The sequence below is a fragment of the Nyctibius grandis genome, chromosome 3 (genome assembly GCF_013368605.1).
Source record: "Nyctibius grandis isolate bNycGra1 chromosome 3, bNycGra1.pri, whole genome shotgun sequence".
Lineage (NCBI taxonomy): Eukaryota > Metazoa > Chordata > Aves > Nyctibiiformes > Nyctibiidae > Nyctibius > Nyctibius grandis.
This window is the reverse complement of record NC_090660.1, coordinates 109,136,890-109,149,471: the sequence shown is the minus strand read 5'-3', so window position 1 is coordinate 109,149,471 and position 12,582 is coordinate 109,136,890. Positions and strand designations below refer to the sequence as shown.

Genomic DNA, 12,582 nt, shown 5'->3' with positions numbered 1-12,582 from the left:
CACCACAGTCTCAAGCAGCAAAAATCTAAAAGAGGCAGCCAGACAGTTATAGGATGTTGTTCTCAGGAATAAGTCTAGTGGAATGGACACATAGTAAAACATTAATATCTGCATACTGAGGAGTGTCCCATTACACTAATGTGGCAATCCTCAGTTAATACCCTGTTGCTGTTATTTGGAAATGATTAGACTGTGTGGGTAGTCCAGAGAGGGTATTTTTGTCAGTTAAAAATTGCATTGCATATAATTGTAATGAAAATACAGAGGGTCTTAAGGCATAATTCTTGCACTTTCTCTGAAGAAATCAGGAGCAATAGCATTAATTAAAAACTCCTACCATAGTGCAAGGACAGCATAAGGGAGAGAAAGATCAGGCAGTTTAGATTTGATTGCTGTTATTTTTAACTACATACCGTGTGTATTTAGAATCTGGGCTTTTTTTTACTTTCTTTCCTGAAAACTGAAATGTAAATGGAGAGTTTTCATGCCCAAATTCTTGTCTAAAACAGATACCTAAAAATGACAAAGGTTGTGCTGGAATTATTATCCAAGTTGGCAAGGATTTGCCAGCTGGAGTATGTAGGGTAACATGAGCTTTCAGCTGTGAAGGACCGTGACACAATTACCTCTGAAGTTTTTTTTTTTCCCCAGCAAACCCCTTTCTTCAGCTTTTAACCTGGCAGAGACAGATATGGTTTATCTGCTATTACATCCCTAGCAAAGATTTTATTGGTAAGTGTAACCTGTATGAGCTGTTATTTATACAGTAGTTCACAGTGATCACCTGTGAGATAGCAAATAACTAGAATACAGAGGATATAGATGTGATTAATGCTAACATTTTCATGATACGGTAGCCTCAACGCGGAACAGCAGAATGATAATCACTATGTATAAATCGAATCTTTCTAGATGTGAGATTAGCACGTTTGTTGTCTCTCCACAGAAGTTTCCTCTTTCTTTGTTTTGTATTAAATTTTTGTCACTCATGGTTTGATCTCACTGCCTTTTATCGTAGGTATTTCTCTATGTCTCTTTTCCCTGCAAGAAGCCAAGAACTTTTCACAAACTTTCCTCGTTAGTCACACATCAGGCCATTATGTCCGCTCTGCCTGCTGTAAAATAGGAGGGGCCTGGTTAAAGTCAGTATAAACCAACTTTAATTAAAACTAAAAACCAGAAGAAAAGACTCAGTATTTCTGAGCATGACTGTTCTCTTGAGCACTTCTGTTTGAGTGCAGATGCTCAGGATATGTTCTCACAGAATTTTAGGTTGGATCAAGTGGTCACTTATCTAACAACACATCATTTTTAATTCCTTCTCCTCAGGTATTACCAGATAAGAGCTGGACTGAAGATCCCATCCAGGATTCCCCACAGGCTGTTTGCTACGATTGCAGGACAGACAGGTAAGCAGGTCCCAGAGGGATGTGACATGACTGGAGGTGGGGCAGCATGGAGGAGGATAGTTGGTGTGGGGAATGGGTGAGCCTGGATTTGGATCCAAACCTGGATTTCCCTAATGATCAGTGGCTGTTTAGCTCTCTGTTCTGGTATGGGTTTGGGCTGAGTTGTGCTTGAGTTTTGGTGCTTGTGTCTGTCAGAAAAGCAGAGGAAATTCTCACCATCTTGTCTGCAAGCTGTCTCTCTTATATGTGGCTTTCCTTGCTGACAATGGAAAGAGCTGGTTTACTATTCTAAGTGATTTCTGGATGGAAACTATTTCATTGTGTAGTGGGTTGACCCTGGCTGGACACCAGGTGCCCATCAAGCCAATATATTGCTCCCCCTCCTCAGCTGGACAGTGGAGAGAAAATATAACGAAAGGCTCATGGGTTGAGATAAGGACAGGAGATCACTCAGCAATTACCATCATGGACAAAACAGACTTGGCGTGGGGAAATTAATTTAATTTATTACCAATGAAATAAGAGTAGGGTGATGAGAAATAAAAACAAATCTTCAAACACCTTCCCCCCACCCCTCCCTTCTTCACTGACCCAACTTCACTCCCAATTTCTCTACCTCTTCCTCCCAAGTCGCACAGGGGGATGGGGAATGGAGGTTATGGTCAGTTCATCACATGTTGTCTCTGCTACTTCTTCCTCCTCACACTCTTCTCCTGTTCCAGTGTGGGGTCCCTCCCATGGGAGACAGTTCACCATGAACTTCTCCAACATGGGTCTTTCCCACAGGCTGCAGTTCTCCATGAACTTCTCCAGTGCGGGGCCTTTCCATGGGGTGCAGTCCTTCAGGAATAGACTGCTCCAGCATGGGTCTGCCATGGAGTGGCACGTCCTTCCAGGAGCCTGCTCTAGCGTGGGCTCCACAGAGGGTCACAGCCTCCTTCAGGCGCATCTAACTGCTCCAGCATGGGGTCCTCCACGGGCTGCAGGTGGATTCTGCTCCACTTTTAACATCCATGGGCTGCAGGGGGACAGCCTTCCTCACCATGGTGTCTTCACCATGGGCTGCAGGGGAATCTCTGGTCTGGTGACTGGAACACCTCCTTCCCCTTCTTCACTGACCTTAGTGTCTGCAGAGTTGTTTCTCTCACATATTCTCCCTCCTCTCTCTTGGCTGCTGTTCCACAGCTGGTTTTTCCCCGTCTTAAATATGTTATCACAGAGGCACTTCCACCGCCCCTGATGGGCTCAGCCCTGCCCAGCTGGAGGTCTGTCTTGGAGCCGGCTGGCATTGGCTGTATCAGACATAGGGGAAGCTTCTAGCAGCTTCTCACAGAATCCACCTCTGTAGCCCCCCTGCTACCAAAACCTTGCCATGCAAACCCAATACACGGTGTTAACAATAACTTTTAGAGAATAACTTGTAGAGTCCTTTTGACTCAATGTCATGCATAGAGGAAGAAAAAATGTGAGTGCAGGATTAATGAATTCCTGATCTTGGATGTCACATTTTTGGTTTTTTTACTTTTCACATTTGAAAATTTTCCAGTTTAACATTCTTTTGTGGATTAAAGGTTCTCTTTTCTTTAAGTAACAATGTATTTTTCAATTTGGAAGTCTTGTTCAATTAACTAAGATACGTTAAAGTACAAAATTATTAGACAAATTGTGTTTGTGTAAAATGAAGAGTTATACAAAAATATGAAGAAATCATATGAAAAAGAATTCCCAAAGTCAAAATATGAATAAAGACATTTCTTTGGGAAATAAATAAATAAATGAATGAATTAATGTAGTCCAGGTTTGGAAAACCTTTTAGTGTGAAAAATCCCCAAGGAAAAAAAGAAAATTATTTTTCATCACATTCCAGTGTATTTCACCCTTAGCATATCCAGAATCCCTTGGAGTTCCTTTGCTCTCTGGAAATGTCCTCAAATTACAATAGTTTCTGGCATAAGTAGTCTTGAACTAATGAAATACTCTCAGTATGAAGATAGATAGCTAGAATTTTACTTTCTAGGGGCAAAAAACCGTAAACAACAAACAACAAAAAACCCAAACTACTCCTATTCTACATTGAACCAGGAATGGCTGTATTATTTAAGGAAGAAACTCAACTATTTTCTATATTTACTTTTTATTCAGGTTAGTATTTTCTTCTGCCTGATACATCTTCATTGTCCCACCTTCTTTCACCTCTACTAGAAACAATTAATGTAAAAGCATGGGCAGGAGAGAGGCGAGGCAGGCGCTGTGGTTACAGGATTAGCAGCTGACTTTCATAGTGCTAATGCAATCCAGACTGGGGTCTAATAGCTTTGTAGGGCTCACATCAAGACAGGGTGTATTTAAGCTGTTAAGGCTTTAAACGGTTTTTCCTTGGCTGTCTTTGCAAGTACTTCCTAATTGATTTCCTAGGCCTGCGAGAGGACATCGTTTAATGGGACTGAACTTAAAGGCAAACAGGCCATAATGTTCTTTTTGTTCTCATGCCACTGATCTCTCTCTGTATGGGGATAGCTGGGATAAGACTAATTAAATTGCTGTGCATGTTTCAATAAGACACAACTATTAAAGTAGTATTGCAGCAAAACAAGGGTGTTATAAAATAGTGCATAAACTCCTACCTCACCAACAAGAATGAAAACAAAGTAGGTGGGATTCATGAGTTTGGTTTAAAGGAAATATTTTTAATCTTTTCCTTACCAGGTTTGTAAGATCTATGAGAACTGAGAATATATTTTGAAAACAATTATGTAAATTTATAAAGTAAAATCTGTGAATATATGCAGTAATAAAATCTATAAAATATGTAAATGTAAAAAATAAATAAGAGGTAGTATTTATATTTCAGTGCATGTGGCCTTTTATTTTTATTAAATTTTGCAGGATTTACAATAAAACGTGGGAACTGACAACATTAGCGATGTTTGCTTCCCACTAGATGTTTTCAGCAACTGAGGCCAAAAAAAAAGTAGTTTTCAAGAATTCAGCAGAGGGGAAGCTGAAGCCTGTATCAGGCATTCCCTGCTCCCAAATCTGAGCAGCAAGGACTCCATCCATGGCGTAGGACTGATAGTTTGTACAGGAAGCCTTGATGACCTACTACATGGTTCACATGTTGGCCTCATGCTTTCTACATTGTGGGAAGAAAATGGGCTATCTGCCCCTTTCGAAGCAAAGGGAAGCTCTGCTAGAGCCCAGTAGCCCCTGTGGTTTGGTCACTTAGGTCATCAAGACTGCATATTAGCTTGTATTGAGTTGGGCTGTATGAACATAAATATGCCATGTAGCGCATATATATATATATATGCACATATATATATTCATAAAAATATATACATTTCATTCATACTCCTAAGCATTTTTAGCAAGGTGGATTTCCTTAAAGACAAGAGAAGACTGGTGGCTGGTGACTTTTTCAGCAATGAAAAGGAGAATCACAGAATCACAGCATCACAGAATGGTTAGGGTTGGGAGGGACCTCTGGAGATCATCTAGTCCAACCCCCTACCAAAGCAGGTTCACCTAGAGCATGTTGCACAGGGTTGTGTCCAGGTGGGTTTTGAATATCTCCAGAGAAGGAGACTCCACAGCGTCCCTGGGCAGCCTGTTCCAGTGTTCTACCACCCAAAGGGAACAAGGCTTGTTGTGCATAGGTTGCTCTCATGCAGATTTTCAGGCCCCACAAAATTTAGCTTCCTGCTTTTGAATAGATATCATGACTGATGCAGCCTGCTTTTGGCTTATAAAGAACAAATTATGCTCTCTCCTTGTTCTTGTGCAGCTCATAACAACACATACTTCTTTGGCCTCAGCATCAGTTCTGCAGGACTGAGCTAATGCAGACATATCTTAAAGCTAAACTCTAGAAATGCCTTTCTAAGTGGATTTATGGGGCTTTTGCCTCCGGTGTTCTTCAGCAGCATAGCTTGTTAAAGTTGCCATGGGATGGTGTCCACCTGCAGCATACAGTGAGCTGAATCTGGGGAAAGTGAATATGCCATCTTGCAGTGGCACATTTGTATAACTAGCTCCTTGGCCGAGTTGTTTTATGATCCACTAAGTATCTTCCATAAGTTTTTAGGCTATCATATAAATTTTGGGACAAGGATTCACAGAAGTTATGAATACGCAGCCATTCAGTGATTTCCAGGCTATAGATACAAGGTGAAAGACTGCAGGAGCTTACCTTAAAAACATATCTTTAAAACATTTTTATTTTAAGGTTTACCTGTAAGCACACAAGATCATTGGTCAGAACACTGGGAGAAACAACACTGGTCAGAAACAGTTAGGATTAGCTGTTTTATCTTGATTTCCTGCACAACCTGAAAGAGTGGAGAATCGTGGAGACCAGGAGAACAGGCTAGGTGAGGATATTTAAGGAAGATGGTATGCATGGGGTAAATCTTAGCAGCATTATTGCCTACAAAGAATATGAAGGTGAATTATGTTGTTTAAGATGCCAGCTAAGCCAAATCTCAGGAAAAGTATAAATTTTAATTTCCTCTGCTGTGTTTTGCAGTAGTCTACGCACCACCTGGATGCATTACTGTTTTGAGAGAGAATTATTCTTTATTAGTGAAAGTTGCTGTCAGGTTTTTTTATAAGTTCTGGTTTTAGACCCACTATGGCTCATTCTCAGATACTGCAACCATGGATAGCTGCTTGCCTATCAGCTTGCCTAGCTGTTTACCTTACAGGTCAAGGAAATGTTTTGGTGAGTGAACATTAAGAAAAAAATGGTTTTGCATGGCATATGACTGGAGAAATTAGTTAGGACTTTGGTTTGTGTCCAGATTTCCTTTGTTTCTCCCATCCAGAAGTACTACATTACCAATTTTCAAAACGTTTCAAATAGACAAATATTTTTGAAAACTTGGCTGAAAATCTAATAGCAAGTAATATAAAGTATTTAAGAAGAAGTATTATCTGCCAGGCTAATCTTTATTACATTGTAGCAGTGTTCCACCTAATTTAGGCAATTGAGTTGGGTTATTGTCTAAGAGTGTAGAAAGCCAAAGACAGTCAAGGAATGTGGTTCTTTCTTCATCTATCTCATATAAGGCAGGGGAGATAAGATGCAATATTTGTTCCAGACAAGTCAAGAAAAAGTAGCTGTGAATGCATTGCACCTTAACTCTTTTGATTAGTGATGTGTAGATACCATAGAATGATAGAATCACAGAACAGTTTTGGTTGGAAGGGACCTTTAAAGGTCATCTAGTCCAAACCCCCTGCAGTGAGCAGGGACATCTTCAACTAGATCAGGTTGCTCAGAGCCCCATCCAACCTGACGTTGAATGTTTCCAGGGATGGGGCATGTACCACCTCCTGGGCAACCTGTTCCAGTGTCCCACCACCCTCATTGTAAAAAATCTCTTCTTATAATTAGTCTAAATCTACCCTCTTTTAGTTTAAAACCATTACCCCTTGTCTTATCGCAACAGGCCCTGCTGAAAAGTTTGTCTCCATCTTTCTTATAAGCCATCTTTAAGAACTGAAAGACTGCAATGAGGTCTCCTTGGAGCTTTCTCTTCTCCAGGCTGAACAAGCCCAACTTTCTCAGACTTACTTCATAGGAGAGGTGCTCCAGCCCTCTGATCATCTTTGTGGCCCTCCTCTGGACTCTGTCCAACAGGTCCATGTTCTTCTTATGTTGGGGGCACCAGAGCTGGATGCAGTACTCCAGGTGGGGTCTCATGAGAGCAGAGGGGCAGAATCACCTCCCTCAACCTGCTGGGCACGCTTCTTCTGATGCAGCCCAGGATACGGTTGGCTTTCTGGGCTGCAAGCGCACATTGCCGGCTCACGTCCAGCTTTTCATCCACCAGTACCCCCAAGTCCTTCTCTGCAGGGCTGCTCTCAATTCCTTCATCCCCCAGACTGTATTGATGCTGGGGATTGCCCTGACCCAGGTGCAGGACCTTGCACTTGCCCTTATGGAACCTCATGAGGTTCACATGGACCCACTTCTCCAGCTTGTCAAGGTCTTTCTGGATGGCATCCCTTCCCTCAGGCTTGTCAGCTGCACCACTCAGCTTGGTGTCATCTGCAAACTTGCTGAGGGTGCACTCAATCCCTCTGTCTGTGTCATTGATGAAGATATTAAACAGTGCTGGTACCCATATGGACCCCTGAGGGACACCACTTGTCACTGATTTCCATCTGGACATTGAGTTGTTGACCACTACCCTCTGGATGTGACCATCCTACCAATTCCTCATCCACCAAACAGTCCACCCATCAAATCCGTATCTCTCCAATTTAGAGAGAAGGATATTGTGGGTGACCGTGTCAAAGGCCTTACTGAAGTCCAGATAGGCACATCCATAGCTCTTCTCTTGTCCACTGATTTAGTCACTCCATCATAGAAGGCCACTAGGTTGTTCAGGCAGGACTTGCCCTTGGTGAAGCCATGCTGGCTGTCTCGAATCACCTCCCTGTCCTCCGTGTGCCTTAGCATAGCTTCTAGGAGGATCTGTTCCATGATCTTCCCAGGTGCAGAGGTGAGGCTGACAGGTCGGTAGTTCTCAGGGTCCTCCTTTCAACCCTTTTTAGAAATGGGTGAAATGTTTCCTTTTTTCCAGTCACTGGGGACTTCACCTGACCACCATGACTTTTCCGATATCATGGTGAGTGGTTTGGCAACTACATCAGCCAATTCCCTCAGGAATCTGGGATGCATCTCATCAGGTCCCATAGACGTTTGTATGTTCAGGTTCCTCAGGTGGTCACGAGCCTGATCTTCTCTCGCAGTAGGAGGGACTTTGCTCCCCCATTCTCTGCCATGTGGTCTATCCACTCGAGAGGTGTGGGAAGAGAGGTTGCCAATGAAGACTGAGGAAAAAAATTTCTTGAGTACCTCAGTCTTCTCCTTGTCTGTTTTTACCAGTTTGCCAGTCTTGCTTATCAGGGGGGTACACTTTCTTTGACCTTTGGCTGACATACCTGTAGAAGCCCTTATTATTATTATTATTCTTTGCATGCCATGCCAAGTTCACCTCCATCCGTGGCTTGGCCTTCCTGACCCCATCCCTACTCAACCGGGCAGCATTCCTATATTCTTCCCAGGTTACCTATCCCTACTTCCACTGCCTGTGCATTTCCTTCTTGCCCTTTTGTTTGACCAGCAGGTCTCAACTCAGCCATGCTGGTCTCTTGCCTTCCTTGCCTGATTTCTTACACCTGGGGATCGAGAGCTCTTGCGCTCTATGGAAAGCGTCCTTAAAGATCTGCCAGCTCTGTTCTGCTACCTTGTCCCTGAGGGCAGTTCCCTAGGGGGTCCTATTGGCTAACTCCTTGAACAGTTAGATTTTGCTTTCCTAAAATTCTGGGTCCTGACGTTACTCTTTGCCTGACCCATATCCATCAGGACTGCAAACTCCATCAGTGCGTGATCACTGCAGCCCAGGCTCTCTCTAATCTTGACATCACCGATTAGCTCACTTGTGTTGATGACCATCAGATCCAGTATCGCATCCCCCCTGGTAAGGCTGTCTATTACCTGGCTTAAGAAGTTATCCTCAATGTACTCCAGGAGTCTCCTGGATTGCCTACAGCTCGCCGTGCTACTTTTCCAGCAGATATCAGGGGGGGTTGAAGTCCCCCAGCAGGATGAGAGCCTGTGAGTGTGATGCCTCTTGTAGCTGGAGTAAGAAGGCTTCATCAATAGGCTCCCCTTGATCGGGTTGCCTGTAGTAGACACCAACCACAAGGTTCCCTTTGTTGCCGTGGTCTCTTATTCTTACCCACAAGCTTTCAACCTGCTCGTGGCTATTCTTCAGAGACAGCTCTTCACACTCTATTCATTTCTTGATGTAGAGGGCAAGCCCTCCACCCCTCCTTCCTTGCCTGTCCCTTCCAAACAGTCTGTAGCCATCAATAGCCACACTCCAGTCGTGGGATTCATCCCACCAAGTTTGAGTAATGCAACTAGAGTTCCAGTAATGGCAATGTGGAGGCGTTTCATGCACACACAGTTTGATGCTTTCTCATAAAATGGAATATCTGACATAAGGTGACAAAAAATTAACATGATTTAAATTGTGATGTGCAAAAAGGAAAGTAGGAGAGAGTATCAGAAAGTGAAAAGCATTGCTGTAACTTGTGTCTGCATTGTGCTATACAAGTTCATGATTACCCACACTGAATGTCTTTTCCTATGAATTAAATGTTGATCTGTGACTACGTTGCACCTAAGACCTAATTTGAAGGGTTATTTACGTTTCTGACATGCTCCTTAAGAAACTGTTTGTGCCTGTTTTTAATAAACAATTAGTAATCCTAATCTTTTTTATTAGTATTTGTATATCTCAAAGAAGTTCCTGGTGAAGGAATTCTACTTTGATTACTAAAGAAAAACCTTTTCTTGTAAATGACTTCTTAATGCAGTCAAAACAAGCATTTGCAGTTAGTTGCTCATTAGAGCAAGAAGAAACAGCACCATGACTTGTGGAACAGTATGAAATTGCAGTCATTAATTTCAATAACTTTTTGAAAGGTAATTTCTGCCTTCATTAAGTGAAGATAAGCTTACTGCTTTTGAAGTATGAGAAAAGGGGGGATAGATTCATGCTTCAGTAAACACATGGGGTTTTTTTCAAAGCTCATGAAAATAATCTGAAAATAAGTATGTATTTTATATATAAAATAAAACATACCTGACAAATGCAAATTATATCTGGAGAGGACCTTACTGTGAGAGAAGTTATTTAGGGGATGAGTTGTCTTAGAAAACCTCATTAGCTGTGAGATCATAAGAGATGGTCAGACATTGTAAGAATTGTCAATCCACAATCTAAACAAAACTAATTCTATGATATTCCAAGAGAAAAGAAGAATATAGGACAAGAATGTCAGGACAAGGGGCACAAACTGAAACACGGGAAGTTCCATCTCAAGATGAGGAAAACCTTCTTTACTTTGAGGGTGCCAGAGCACTGGAACACGCTGCCCAGGGAGGCTGTGGAGTCTCCTTCTCTGGAGATATTCAAAACCCGACTGGACACGACCCTGTGCAACATGCTCTAGGTGAACCTGCTTTGGCAGCAGGTTGGACTAGATGATCTCCAGAGGTCCCTTCCCACTCCAACCATGCTGTGATTCTGTGATTCTGTGAAGAAAGAAACAGAGAAAAAAGATGAAAAAGAGTAAACTGAAGATATATCTGACTGATGTGCTAGTTCTGTGTGTGTGTCTCAATCCTCTTCCAGTCAAGGCATTTCATAAATGGCTCAAAGGATGGAAGCTGAAAAGATGTATTTGTGTCTGGGAGATTTTCCATTGCAGACCCTGAACTATGCAGAACACCATCCCTTCCCCTTTCCGGAAGCTGGGGCAGGTCATGCAGGTGGCAGTGGAGTAGGCACAGTCTTGGAGACGCTGAACAGAATCCCAACCCAAAATTGAGACCTGGTCAGTGAGAAAGCCAGAACTAGGAAGGGCCTGTAAGCACCGACACATGCCACAAGTCTCTTCCCGTAGGCAGTGAGTCTGAGACACAAAACTTCATCATCAGTGGCCACCTGAAGGTCCGGCAGAAACAGAATCCAATTGTTCAGATGAAGAGAGCCAGCACAGTATTCCTGCTGCTTGAGGCCAAGAATGAGCTTCAGCTTTCTGGTTAAATAGGCCATACAGCTTTTTCAGACCTACCACTCCGGTGTGAATTGGACCGTCACAGAGCTCTTTTCTCTTCCAGGTTTACTTACATGTTTCTGATTTCCCCACACAGTGATCCTTGCTGCCTTCAGTCTGATGTAAGGTTCAGTCTTGCAAGTCTTTTAAAATCCACCACTGCTCTAAACATTAAATAGTCATTTACACCAATTCAATAGGTAAATTGCATCCAGACAACTGTTTCCTCCTGCTCTGCACTGATGAAAAACTATGTGGTGTCCTATTGAGGTATCTCGTACTTTACTCAGGGAATTTTCTCATCTGAATTAATATTTGGAATTAATATATGGAGTGTCAGCTACACAGTTAGGTGACACAGAAAATGAATATCTGCTCACTTAAGTTTCTGAAGCACAGAATTACTTTCAGATGTGAACAAGGCTCTTAGGGAACTGGCAGTGAGTTTAGAAACAAACATTACAAAAAGCATAGATTGTGTTTGTTTTAACAAAACATGAAGTATTTAAGGAAGAAAAGAGAAAACTTTCTGCTGATCCTCAGTGGGTCAGCTATTCTATCATCTCACATTTCAGCGTGTCTGAGAAATGAACCTTGGTTTATAGAGCAATACAGCGATAAGAGACTGCATTTATGTTAGGATCTTTCATACAAGGAAATTAATGGGACATCTTGCTTTTTATCATCATTGAATCTATGTATGGGTAGAGAGGTAGTTTTATGTAATTCTTTCCATGAGGATAATTCAAAATGTCAAAAGGCAAGTTTAAGATAAAGGATTCATCTCAGAAATATGCAGCTTTAATCAAAAGTCACGCTGAGGGAGAAAACATTCTGAACTTTTTGACCAAGCAGTTTAAAATTAATGGTGTCCCCTTAAGCAATTATTTATGCTAAATATAAAAGCTGCATTTATTCCAAATATAAATGTGCTAAACATAATACTTCAAAACTGAAACAAGTCTCTTCAAATATTTAAAGAGGAAAGTGATGATGCATTGAAAGAGTTTTTGCCTGAAAAAATGTTGTCTTTGCACTTTCAAAGGAGGCTTATTTTAGCTCGATTGTAAAAATGGAGTGTCTGCACAAGCATTACTCTGCTAAAGAATGTGTATTTTCAAGCTTCAGCGATTGAGTTTCAAGCCTTCTAAAACTCAGATATGGAACTCAGTATAGGCAAATAAATGTGGCAGGTTCCAGCCTGGTTTGGTGCCTTTAGAGCCTAAATTTTCAAAAGTCACTGGTTATTTGTATTGCTTCAGTCTTTTTTTTCCCCTTTTATTTTCATCCAGCCTGAAACATTAAAGTTTCAGTAGAAAGGTACTTCTGGAACTGGGATGTCAAAATAACATATCACAGTTTAAAATCTGCAATATGATCTAGTATTTCCTGTTCACTGAGTGACAAAAAGGTAAAGTTGCATTAAGAAAAGGATAGCTTGCAACAAATTATGAACATCTTGACAACTGAGCGTTACAAACTAGCATATAGCAATTTTATATACATCACAGGAGAAAAAAAACACAGAACGTAC

General features: G+C 41.8%; 1 protein-coding gene across 1 annotated transcript in view; it reads left to right on the top strand.

Annotated features, from left to right (window-relative positions):
* Window positions 1-12,582, top strand: part of FAM135B (family with sequence similarity 135 member B) — a 158,998-nt gene that overhangs the window by 33,724 nt on the left and 112,692 nt on the right. Inside the window, exon 2 of the mRNA XM_068396461.1 lies at window positions 1,330-1,409. Within this exon, the coding sequence (XP_068252562.1) occupies window positions 1,330-1,409 (80 nt within the window). The remainder of the gene's footprint in view (window positions 1-1,329; window positions 1,410-12,582) is intronic.